Here is a 13,506-nt window from a genome sequence, read left to right as displayed (position 1 = left end):
CCCAACCCCAACATGAAAAATGAAACCATTCTAAATTTTAGGATACTATTTAAGTAAAGGTGCTCATTATAGTGGCTTTTGGTTATCGAAAAATGTTGACCATTAACCATTAATAACGAAAGAAAGAACGCAATGTATTTGTGCATATGTGCAAGCATATGGGACGCGTGACCTCATTATAAAAATCGACCTTATGCAAAAAATAAACATTAAGTACATGCAGGCTGATCTTAATGCTTTAGTATTACATCTAAGATCTGCATAAATATAATAACACAGTACAGCTTCTAAGTGTGCATGCATGTATGCCTGTGTGTGTGTGTGTGTGTGTGTGTGTGTGTGTGTGTGTGTGTGTGTGTGTGTGTGTGTGTGTGTGTGTGTGTGTGTGTGTGTGTGTGTGTGTGTGTGTTTGTGTGTGTGTGTGTCTGTTTACACGTTTCTGGGCTATAAGTGTACATGTTAAACTGCTGATATGGGATAAGATGGTCTGAACGTGTCATATTTGTCAGTATTAACTTAATAGATGGGCTTTTTATTGCAACACATGCTCGTGGATGCACTGCATATTTCATTAGTATACATCACTGTAGAATCACATCTACTCTGAGGTCCACACTCACTGAACAGGCTGGATTGTTGGGGTTGGTTTCTGTCGAGAAGTCTCAATATCAGTTTTTGGGATGTGTATGTTTTTTTTTCTTCTCCAACTCTGACTCTATATGAATAGCTACTGGCGTGAAATGTGTGTGTGTGTCTGTGTGTCTGTGTGTATGTAGTGGGGGCGTTCTCGACTGACATCCTCAAACAATACGAGAAAGAGGAGTGCACGAATCCGCGCACCCTAGGCTGGGCTCCTTCCCCTGTAATAGTGAGCGTCAGCCATTCTTAAAAAACACATTTTGTAGCTTAGTGGACTGGACTGGAGGGGCGAGAGGAGGATAAACTGAGCGGACAAAGATGTAAATAAAAACAGTCGTCCCCCAGCTGAGCGAGGCGTTCTTCATCTGAGTTTTTGGATCAATCAGGCAGACAGTGGCTTCTTTTGATTAAACCCCAAATTGTCATTGGGCAGAGGTAATCATGTGACAGGCAGTTCGGTCCAATTTCAACCTTGTCTCCATGAATTCAATAGTTTAATAGTAGCTCGGTCCCCATACGGCCGTAATCAGTGAAATAGAAAAAACACCACCAGGAGATTTTTTTTAATGATTTTTTCTTTCTCGTCTTCACTGAGCCGCAACGTTTATAAAAATACGCGTGCAAACTTTCCTCGGCTCTCAGGGAGCGGAGATGAATTACGAATTCGAACGAGAGAGCGGTTTTATCAATAGTCAGCCGTCGCTTGCTGAGTGCCTGACATCTTTCCCCCCTGTCGCTGATTCATTTCAAAGTTCATCAATCAAGAGCTCGACGCTTTCACGCCCGACACTGATTCCTCCTCCCTTTGAGCAGACCATTCCCAGCCTCAATCCGGGCAGCCATCCGCGGCACGGCCGGCCCAGACACAGCCCCGACGGATGCAGCCCGCTGCCCACAGCCTCCTTACCCCCGGAGTACCCCTGGATGCGGGAGAAGAAAGCCTCCAAAAGAAACCACCTGCCAACCTCCACAGCTACTACTATTTCCAATGGACCTGTATGCTTCTCCCCAAAAGGTGGGTGATTTCAAAACACCAGCATTTACTACAAAAACCTGTTTACTATCTGTTGCTAAATTCAAGCTCAGGCCTCCCCCCTTAAAAAAAGTCTATAGAGGCGTTTTATTTTTGATTTATGGATATTGCAGTGTTGTGATTGTGTCTGAGGAAAGAAAAAAAAAAGTTTTGGTAAAGTTTGGTGATGTGAGATGATTTATTCCCCTACCGAAGCAGAGTTTTGATGTGTGACAGTAATGAAGAGTGATGGAGTGCCGTTGCCGAGGAGGGCAGCTGGAGCATTCATTAGTATCCCACACCAGCTTGGACCTCACTGCTTTTATAGTGCACTGTCTTTGCTTCATGCTGGACGCTATTTTATGTATAAAAACAATCTAACGAGTTTCTTCCTGCAATTATAATCTTTGCGTAAAAGCTGTTATGTAGGCTATAACCCTGAGTCATTAGCTCCAGCGGCCATTTTGCTGCAGCGTGTTGTGAGCCACTCTCTGGTGGTTTGTGATAGCCATAATGTTAGATTTATGGGCAGCGGGGTTATGTAACTGTTGTGTCCTGCGTTTTAATCCCACGCTACCGTGCTGCTTATTTTCCAGACTCGCCTGAGATTGTGGAGAGCGGAGGAGGAGGAGGGGGCTCCCGTCGGCTGAGGACAGCGTACACCAACACACAGCTGCTGGAGCTGGAGAAGGAGTTCCACTTCAACAAGTATCTGTGCCGGCCGAGGAGGGTGGAAATAGCGGCCCTGCTGGATCTGACTGAGAGGCAGGTCAAAGTCTGGTTTCAAAACCGGCGCATGAAGCACAAGCGACAGACTCAGAGCAAGGAGAACCGTAACGGGGAAGGGAAAGGGCCGGGTGTAGAGGACGGCATCCAGAGCGACGACGAGGACGAGGCCCCCCTGTACGAGCGAAGCGGGGCCCTGCTGGAGAGAGATACCTGCTCCTTTCAGAATAACTCTCTCAGCTCCACGCAACAGCTCCACAATGGTGATACCATGAGCTTTTCTGCTGCGCCACTGAACAGCAATGACAAAAATCTGAAACATTTTCCCAACCCGTCACCCACTGTTCCGGGCTGCATGTCAACAATGGGCCCCGGCTCGGCATCTGGCCCGGACAATGGCGACAGTCCCCCGGCCCTGGATGTTTCTATACATGATTTTCAACCTTTCTCTTCGGATTCCTGCCTACAGCTCTCCGATGCAGCCTCGCCGAGCTTGTCAGAGTCCCTGGACAGCCCCGTGGACATTTCTACGGACAGTTTCTATTTTTTCTCGGAGTCTCTAACTACAATCGACCTGCAGCATCTGAACTATTAATTGAAATCAATCACAATAACTTCTTTCTTCTTCTTTTTTCGGGACAATAAATATCAGGCTACGATGTTATTAACTCTGATGTTATTTGTATATTCGGCACATTTATTCTGTTGATATTTGACTTGAAGATTAATTCAAGGTAAGGATGAAATTAAATCACTGAAGTAGCTAAACGTGGCTTGTAATTACCATAACAAATTGATCTATTGGAATGGGAATTATGAGTGTATGTGAATAATTATACAATATTAGGCCTATGGAACTTGGTCGTTTTTATTTTTGTATAGCTTCCAATGTCTTGGATATTTTTGTTAGAATACAATTAACTTGCTACAATCTTTTTTTTCTGGTGTTTGGAGTCATTTCTTATTCTACCTCCTGGCCGATTTTTTTCTCTTTTTCTTTTATTCCTTGAATTATTCATGTAGAAAAATATGCAAAATAAAAGAAGTAGGGCATAGAAAGATAGATACATTATGCAAATTTAACAACAGGTTGGCAATCAGTATAAACAGTCCACTGCGCGCTGAAGTGTGAATGCACACAGAGGTTTGCATTTTACTTTTATTATATTATTTAATTTCAGGATGATCCGGATTCATTTAAGATAATAGTCTAGTTTTTGTTTTTTTATTCTTTTGTATATTTTTTATCAAATGAATGCCAAACCAGTTATCTTTGTTTATTTAAAACTTTGCTCTTTGGTCTTTTTTAGTGTAAAATTGACTTTTAAATGTCTGTAAATTAGCAGTTAATTCACAAATTATTGATGCCAAAACTTGTTTTTGCTGAAATTACTTTTGAATTAGTTGTAGTTGCACAAAACCACTATTAGCACTATTTCATGCTGCTAACAAAAAACACTAATATTGAATATTTATGTTTTTTCACTTTCAAACTTCATACTTTGTAGAGAAAAGCAAATAACTCCAGCCCGGATCTTAGCATGACAGGGCTCTTAACATTGTGTGCATGTTGCAGGCAAATAGCCGAGCCATGTTTGCCTTCAGGAGCTCATAAATCACTCCGTGGCATGAATGAGATGGACATTAAGGAGACCAATTGTGGCGTAATGTGCACAAATAAAACCCCACTTACATTTTCATACGGGACTCCCCAATTCCTGAGCTGAAAAGGGGCTGAGTCCCTGCATGCGTTTGGTAATAATTCATTTTTATAGCTTGTTTAAACACGGCTCTGGCTCGGCGACAGCGGCAGCAGTAGCAGCCTGCTCAGATTATGAGGCTGCACTCTTCCCCGCGTGTTAAAAGTAGCCCAAACTCAAAACAGACTACTTCTAGACTAAATGAGATTTATACAACATATATTTACTAAAAATAACCCCTTAACTGCAGAGAGAGGCTCATTGTGCAATATTTGGTTTACTTTAGAGACAGTTTGTATGTTTTGGGGAGCTTTTACAGCGTTATTGGAGCAGCAGTTAGTGCTGCACTGATATAGAAAGTCTTGGGGTTCAATATAGGGATTATGAATGGCCTTGCTCTATTGTATTGCACTTGAGTTGACTTATGGGAATCAGTTATTAGCTCATGCACAGCTTGACTCAATAGGGCCACTTTAACGGCTTTGTGTGTGAGAACAGCAAACAACCACTGGTTGCGACCCCGGCCTGCAAGGATCGATGCAGAAACTCATCTACACCTGCGAAAATTCATAAAATCGTGTGTTCAGTCAGCGGCGGTTTATCGAATAATCTGGAAGCCATAAGGAGAGCATTGACTGGCTGAATATTATCCTACTGGGCAACTGGAGTGCGTGTGTTGGGGGGGGGGGGGGGGGGGGGGTATAGTAAAGTAGTGCTGGTCATGGGGGTTAGCTGGGGGGATCCTACTACACTCCTACACTCCATCGACCAGTGACTAACCACAGGTCCAGTATAACCAAATCATTCCGAGACAGCGCGCCTTTTCTTGCGCACATGTGTTCACACAAAGAGCCAAGAAAGCTCCGAGGCCTGGCTAAGGTTCCACATACAGGCAGGGAGGCAAGCAGGCGAGGATCAACTGCGCCCACTCACTCTGTTGCAGAGGCAGCTGGGAAGAGAGAAAGTAGAGAGGAGGGGTAGGGGTAGGGGGTATTGACCCCACTGCGCTTTTTTCACTGGTGAGAAGTTTGCATCACCTCCCCTCTTTCAACACTTAAAACAAAAACATTTTAAAGCTTATAAGGGTGCAACTTAATAAGAATATAGGCTATCACATATTTGACAGTCATTAGGCACAAGTTTACAACAGTGTCTATTTTTTCAGGTGTTTATATTTGATCATATCTCAAAAAAGTAAATGAAACATAACGCAGTCTGTCAATTGAGCTGTCTATCTAAGTGTCAAGTCTGATGAATGATTGTTAGGAATAATGTCATGCCATATTTATAAACAGTGAAAGCATTTTGGGTGTTATACTGCATTTGGCCAGCGGGGGCGCCCGTCTCTCCATCGGACCATCGCTTCCTCCCTCCCTCCCTTCCTCCGTCCTTCCCCCTCTGTCTCTCTCCTCCCTTCCTATTTCTTTTCCTTCCTCAGTGAGAGGTTGGCCACGCACTCTGCAATCGCTACTTGCAGCTCTCTCTCACTCTCTCTCTTGCTCTCTCTCTCTCTCTCTCTCTCACACACACACACACACACACACACACACACACACACACACACACACACACACACACACACACACACACACACACACACACACACACACACACAGTACCCCCCTGCTCTGCCTTTGTAGCGGTGCTTTTCGCAACCATTAATTTCTCCAACAGCTTTATTTGATGAACTTAGGATAATCAGCCCACACTCGCACCTCAGGCTATGTGGGCGCATTAGCTCCACGACGGGCCTCGCATTATCACCATCATTTGATCACTATACATGCTTAATGAATACATGTGGGAGTGAAATCGGAGTAGATAGCAGCCCCCATGACCCTAGGAGAGAAAAAATGAATACCACATCATCTTTATGTCTAATGTGTTGTCTTGTCATTACATCACCTGTGACCTCACAGCAAATAGGCACAAAAGCAGCCAAACATGTCTAATGCGACCTTGACGAGGAAACAAAGTTAAAGAAAAACTCTCTTTGACTGAAGTGAAGTGTATTTTCTCTGTGTCAGGCGTGTGAAACCTTCTCCCTCACTGTCACACTGTGACAATATTTGCTGAGCAAATCTCTTGCAGTGTTAAAGCGTGAAACACTTCGCATTGGAATGGGACACTGATAGCCTACAGATAGCCTGTGGCAGTGGCACACACACTCTAAGCCATCCATCCAGGAGAGAATGACTGCTGCCCCTCTCTCCAGCAATGACACTATTATACGTATGGCACCGTGCTTGTTAAGCGCGAACGAAAACAGACACTCAAGGAAGGCACATGCACAACTGGGCTATACGTGCACGCACACACAACTATTCCTCTCTCCTTTCCAAAAATACTGTACCTGAGGTCAGAGTTGTAAGTCGTTGTCATGGAGAGGATACACAGGGTGAAGCGTTAATCTTTCCCCGGACTGGAGAGCACACAGCAGGGGTTAGAAGATGCCGTGTTTGCCGTTCCCCGGTCTTCATGCGACCCCGGAGCTGTCCACCGCCGTCTGCCTCCCAGCTCATTGTTTGCTCGGCTAATACATTAGTGGCGACGCGCGTCACCTTGATCGACGAGCGCCTGGAATTTAAATAGCCACTCAAACACCAATCTGTCACCGGCTAAGGGGATAAGGACAAGTATCTCACTGGCTGACCCGGGCCCACGTGACAACACCCGTTCATTGATATCGGCCCGTTCGCCCCCCTCCCTGCTCTGATTAGGACAGAGTATAGGTAAAGGTTGACACGGTCACTCAGGGTAAGAGGGGAGAGAGGAAGAGATCAGGGGGTGTCTGTATAACGGACGGTCCCTCGGTCCTGGTAGAACAATGCTACAATGAGCAGCTTTTTAGACTACTCGGTGATGAGCGGTGAAGGTGGCTCATGCTCTGTCAGGGCTTTTCACTCGGACCACGGGATTACAACTTTTCAGTCCTGCGCGGTTTCTGTCAACAACTGCGGGGCGGATGACCGTTTCATGGCGAGCAGGGCTTCCCCTGACGGTATCCCTCACCAGCCGGGGTCATACCAGTCTACTGCAAGCTCTCTGGGTCTCGCCTATGGGGCCCACCCGGCCTGTGGCTCCAGCTATGGACCCCAAAGTTTCTGTACTAGTTACAACCATTACGCGCTCAACCAGGAAGTAGACTCCACAGCGGGATTCCCTCAATGCGGCCCACTGATGTACTCGGGTAACATTTCCTCCTCCATGGTCCCTCAGCATCGCCAAGGTTACAGTGCCGCCCCCCTGGGCCAGCTGCAGTATGCCCATGCAGCCTATGGCGGCGGGCATGAGCAAGCAACCCCCTTTCCTGGGTGCTCAAACCCGCTGTCACCACTGCACGCAGCTCACCTGGAGGCATGCTGTTCACCTCTATCTGAGGGCGCCTCTTCTGCACAAACTTTCGACTGGATGAAAGTCAAGAGGAACCCACCAAAGACAGGTGGGTGCCAAGTGATGTGTTTATGAGGGTAAAGGAGGGGGAACCTATGCGTGTGGCATACATTTTAATGTCTGTAAACAATGTAGGCTTATTAAATGGACAGTGCTGTTGGACAGTGTTGACAGATGTTGACGTTGACCTGAGTGTATTTCACACTCATATTAACGTTATACAGGCTAACTTTTGGTGTCTTTTCTGACCTGAATGACATTGTGTTTCCAACTAGCTGGCATCAATAGACAGATGCGTAAAAGTTGCAGTTTGCTGCGTAAAAGTTGCTTCCAGCCACAAACACCTAAAAACTCATGTGTATTGTGATCAAGGAGTAATTACGATATCTCCTTTCTGCAAGTTCACCGTGAGTTGTTTCTCTGTTTGCAGGAAGGTCTGGGGAGTACGGTTATGGGGGTCAGCCGAACACGGTCCGGACCAACTTCACCACCAAGCAGCTGACGGAGCTGGAGAAGGAGTTCCACTTTAACAAGTACCTGACCCGGGCGCGGCGCGTAGAGATTGCGGCCGCGCTCCAGCTGAATGAGACTCAGGTGAAAATCTGGTTCCAGAACCGGAGGATGAAGCAGAAGAAGCGGGAGAAGGAAGGGCTGCTGCCGGCCAAAGCTCCATCCTCCGACCCGGGAGAGAGTGTTCAAGAGAAAATGGACGATGCAGCATCAGAAAAGTCTATCTCAGCCCCCTCTACTCCATCACCTTCATCCTCCATGGTGTCTTCCACGGGGGCTGATCCTTACTCCTCCAATTAAGAAACAACTGCCTCTTTACCTCTTTGGGCCACAGGTGGCCTGTATATACCAAAGATAATATCCAGTGTATCAAAGTCAAAGTCCTGGTTAATGGGGATCCAACATGTGTGGACATTTAGGATGAGTTAATGCACTATTTGAGACTTTGGATAATATATGATTTTTGGGTTATAGATTTGTTTTATATTGTGTATTGTGTTCGGAAGAAAGATAGCATAGCTGTCCAAACAAGTATAGGCCATGGTTCAACATATGTTTATTGTTTGTTTTGGTTTTTTTATCTGACGCTAGACAATGCCACGACTATGATGGCGTAGGAAATATACAGTACCTTCCTTACACCTGCTCCTGACCAGTGCTGCCGAATGTGCCAATGTCAAGTCACAAAAGCTGCACCCACAAACAAATACCTCAAATGTGCCAAAGTTGTGCGTCACGGCCACGCTGATTGCACTGGATGTCGCCAATTAGGCATCACACTATCAACGAGAAGACCTCGTTTAGTAACCGTTATAGAGTGCATTGTTATAGTACCTCCTTAATCACTGTCACCTCTGTGTTTCAGGCCTATGTGTCTGTGTGTCGCGACTGTCTGAATGTTCATTGTGTACGATTTGCATGATGCGTAATGCTTTCATGTATTATTGGCGGGGCGCTGAGTTTTATCAGTTGGGGAGCCGCTCATGTGTGGCTTTTAGCTGTCTGTAAGATATTTAATCAAGCACATACAAAATGTTTTGTCCAGAGAGACGTTTACGGGTCAAGTGTATTAAAGTGCGTTTACCTCTAAAAACTTTTCCTTCGTGTCATTGCTGAGAGGAATCATCTATGAAAGAGAGAGAATTGAGTTTTTAGCTAAATCCACCCATAAGTACTCTACTTTAAGATTTGTGGACAGGAAAGGGAAGCCCTGTCTATGTTCCCACCGTTTGAGAGGCTGCACGTGCCGTTTTACGCACCACAAATCTCTCAATGTATGCGGCCGTGCTCGCTCCCGTCCCTGGGGTAACGAGTTATTGGCATAATAAAGGCATGTTTATCCATGGAGGGGATGAGAGCGCGGACGTCAGCCTCATTTGTGATGAGAACCTTATCGAGCTCTCGGCTTATTGAGGGGACAAAAAATAAATTCTATCGATTAAAAACATCGAGGTTAGGCTATCGACAAGGATGGGGCCCCACTGGCCCTGTCAACACCTCAGTTACCCAAAGTTACATGGAGGTGTCATCATCCCCACCTGATGACAAAATAAATAATGAAAACTTGCAGCTCTGCATGACATACAGTCCGTTACAATCTCACAGTAACATACAACTGTGTACATGTAAAAGCTTTACTGGCTTTCTTCAAGTTAGCCTTTGTCCCATATTCAAGTTATAAGGGATTTCCTGATTCTACTGATGTTTTAATTCCTGGTGTGCAGGATGCGAGTCCACTCTACCATAAAAGGGCAAAAAAACGCTGAAAGAACCATGATTAATGAGGCAAGTGCACCTTTACCTGGGATCCACCTGCAGGAGCTGCTCTGTTGGAGCTGTGGAGACCTGCTGAGGCTGCAGTACAGGCTGCTCACACCAGCAACAACAAACATGGAAAAGAAGAGTAAGTTATTTAGGCGTCGTCTGTTTTATTCATTTCAGCTCTTGTAAACGTCTGTTTTATATTGTTATTGGGTTGTATTCTGTTGTTTTCTTACGTTCAGGACAGAGACGACGTTACTGTGGTCCCTGCAGACACCCTCATTTTGTTCACAGAGGAGTTGTTTCGGTATAAATAGTTAAGCATGGGTTGTTGCTCAGGGGCCTGTTTGTGTTTGTCAGGACAAGCTGGATGTGAGTGGGGTCAAAGATTCTCTTTTTATATTTCTGGGGGGGAAAAACGTCTAAAGAAACTTTATGTAGTTCATCTGTCTAACCCGAATTATTTTATTTTGATAAATTACTATGATTTTATTTGAACAAAAGTTTGGCAGTAATTGAAATTATTTTCAATAAGGTTATATTATATGCCATTTTCAATAGGAGGTTGGTAATACTCGTTTGAATATTTTTAAGGCCCATCGAAACGTATTTAGTTGCTAGAAATAGTCCTGATTTGAAGTATTAACAATCAAACACTTTACAAAAATTTACTTTGGCTTTTGTGGAATAGACCTACTAAAGTTCGGCTCAAAGAAGTGATATGTGGAAGAGAGTAAAAAGGCTGTACGAAAATGAAATAACTACTTTTGAATTCTATATACACATTTAAAAATCAGAGAACTAATCCAACTTTTTTAATTCTTCGTGTTGATGATTGTACAAAAATATCTGTTGACAAATTTGTTATTTAAATTACTATTAATAATAACGATTAGGCTATTCTAATAACAAGATTTCAGACTAGCGTATTTGGAAAAATCCATATTTTTGTCATTCATTTTAAAAAGTAATGTTCACGACCCTCAACACAATCTGAATCAGCAGCCGGACTTTGATCATATTTCTATATTAATTCTTCAGACATCTGGCGTCCTTCTATTTTGTCTGCAATTACCAATTTTCCTGTAATAGCAACATTCTGGCTTATACCTCATTTGACTACAGATTCAAAGTTAATTTAATGTTGCCATATGTGTCCTTAAAACTGACAAGATTTTAGACGTTAAATCAATGTAAATACTTAGATCAAACAGAGGTAGTAGATAATAGCATGACCAGGAGAGTTGCATAGTTTCTCTTACACTATTTTGCACCCTATTATTGGCTAATTTCTGCGCATTATTGGATAAAATAAATACTTCTAAAAAATAAAGCGTATTTCTATGTTTCTGGAGAACCTGATAAACATCCTCAAGGACCCTTGGGTGTCCCCGAACCCCGACTTGTGGGGAGTGTAAGCTCTACCAAATTCTCTCCAGGCCCCTGCACGCAGTGCCGGAGCCACACTGAGTGAATTAGAAACGCAGCTGATCCTCAAAAGAAAGCCCGGGGTCAAGCCTCGGTCACAGTTGGAGTTTGTTGTCACAGCAGCACCCAAGCCTAAACAAGAGTTTACAGACCACACTGGGCAAACAAGCACCTCAACAACGAAGTCACAGTCCACCTCCGACGGCCTGTTTGACCAAAACACCTTCAGACTCGGTGCTAAATGCTAAAAATGACCTCCGCGTCGTAAAAAATTGTCTATCAGGACGTTTTCACTTGACCGACCGCCAGAATCAGGCCCTGCGCGGCTGATGGTTCCCATTAGGGCCCTCAGATAAACACACGGACGATGACAGATGTTTGACGCAAACCATTAAGTCTTTGTGAAGGAGGAATAGTTGGCTAAAGCTTTTGACTTAAGGAGGTGACACAGAAATTAGACGGAGACTTCATTTACGCGTCCTTGATGTGGTTTGAAATAGACGCGCGCTGTGCCAACCACACATTTGAGCCATGGAGGTGACTGGAACTCACCATATGAAGAAATTACTTTTCAGCATTGATTGGCCAAATGAGCTTATAAGCTTTTAAAGAAGCTATTTTTCAGGCAGTTTCGTTAACACAAAGGTCAATTATTTCTATTTCAAACACCTTAAACTAATTTCTTCATCGAGTATCCTAAAATAAAACTATTGGGCAAAAAAGTTCAACTTTATTTTTTTTAAATCAACTGGTGATGCATATAGGATAATTAAAAGTACTGACCATTTAAAATATTTAAATAAATTTAAGATTTAAGCTCACATATAAATATAGCTTATTTATATATTATATTTAATTTAAAAAAAACAACAAGTTCGATAGCCTAACAAAAAAGAAAACCATGTCAAAGCCGTATTTAGAGGCATTTATTTTAAATATCAAGTTGTAAATAGAGAGATATGTGTTGGCAAAAAAAAACACACAAAAAAAACACAAACATTTTTGTATCTAAGTTTTGTTTATAATTCAGATTTCTTTATACATGCTTTGATATTTTTATGCAAATGTGATTTGATTTAAATGCTTATAAGGAGATTTTGATTTATCCACAATTGTATATTGTTTTTATTCTCCATGTCTTTATTGGCTTTTATTGTTATACAATATTAAATAACAATAATGATATCTTCATCATAACCTGTATATTTTGTAGGATGTCAGAAACATTTTACATTAGACTTTTTTTTGCCCCCTTTCTTTTTGCTCAAAACCTGCATCAATGCTGCCACAGAGACAGTTTTAACATGCAGGGTGTTTACTGTCTGGGGATAAATGATAAAGACTTTGGAAATGCCTTCACTCAGGTATTTCACCATCTATGTGTTGCTTTAGTTTGAATGAGATCAGCTTAAATAATAAGCAGCTTGTGATAATGTGTCTCCTTCTTTCTCTCCTTCAACAGTATCAGTGGACACAGAAAGATTTGAGAGACAGAGAGGAAGCAGAGTTGACAACAAGACTCATCGCCCTACACTTCAGAGTGTACAGGTATTTGTCTCACCACACACACACACACACACACACACGCACACACACACACACACACACACACACACACACACACACACACACACACACACACACACACACACACACACACACACGCAGAGAGAGAAACAGAGGAAACACATTTCAAAATATGTCACTCCTGCAGTGTCAAACAGATTCCTATTCCATTCTGTGTGTGGGTGTGTGTGTACAAAAGACAGCAAGAATGACTATAAAGAATAACCAAGAAAGACGAAAGGTTTTCAGACAGAAGAAAGTTCAGAGGCCCAGGTCATTGTAAATATCCATTTGGTATTACTAACAACAAATCTTATTGACCAAAGCTTTTTGTGGATAAGCCTTGTTTCACCACTGTAATGGATAAATCATGTATATCCTAGGACATTATGCAAATGAAAGGTGCAGGGATATAAACACAACTGTAGTCAACGTGTCATCGGGGCCTCTGCAGTGACAGAGAACTTTGCATACACCTGCACTGATCCGACTGTGCTTTCGTAAATAGATCTTTAGTTTTGACTATGGTCAACCTTGGTGTCTGCCCTGGACATGCTAACAAAAACACTTCAGCACAGTAAAAATTAAAACAAGAGTGGGACAAACAGACCGACTCTCTGACTTTTAGTGATCACACAGCAGCAGACAGAACAACAGAGACTCAGACAGACAGAAGTCACTCATCAGAGTAGTCGAGGTATTGGCACATCTGCGCTCATTGACCACTCCCTTGTTGTGATTGGCAGCCAAAATGAATTCCTAAATCGACAG

The 13,506-nt window shown here is 43.3% G+C and overlaps 2 protein-coding genes across 2 annotated transcripts; both read left to right on the top strand.

Annotated features, from left to right (window-relative positions):
- Positions 1–1,109: 1,109 nt before the first annotated feature.
- Positions 1,110–3,131, top strand: LOC133996021 (homeobox protein Hox-A2a). Its single transcript, XM_062435554.1, has 2 exons — positions 1,110–1,654; positions 2,248–3,131. Exons 1-2 carry the CDS (start codon positions 1,291–1,293, stop codon positions 2,970–2,972), a joined length of 1,089 nt encoding a protein of 362 aa, XP_062291538.1. The 5' UTR covers positions 1,110–1,290; the 3' UTR covers positions 2,973–3,131.
- Positions 3,132–6,906: 3,775 nt separating this feature from the next.
- Positions 6,907–8,338, top strand: hoxa1a (homeobox A1a). Its single transcript, XM_062435686.1, has 2 exons — positions 6,907–7,519; positions 7,901–8,338. Exons 1-2 carry the CDS (start codon positions 6,913–6,915, stop codon positions 8,278–8,280), a joined length of 987 nt encoding a protein of 328 aa, XP_062291670.1. The 5' UTR covers positions 6,907–6,912; the 3' UTR covers positions 8,281–8,338.
- Positions 8,339–13,506: the final 5,168 nt, after the last annotated feature.

This window comes from Scomber scombrus, chromosome 16 (genome assembly GCF_963691925.1).
Source record: "Scomber scombrus chromosome 16, fScoSco1.1, whole genome shotgun sequence".
NCBI classification, from domain to species: domain Eukaryota; kingdom Metazoa; phylum Chordata; class Actinopteri; order Scombriformes; family Scombridae; genus Scomber; species Scomber scombrus.
This window is presented reverse-complemented; position numbering and strand designations above follow the sequence as displayed.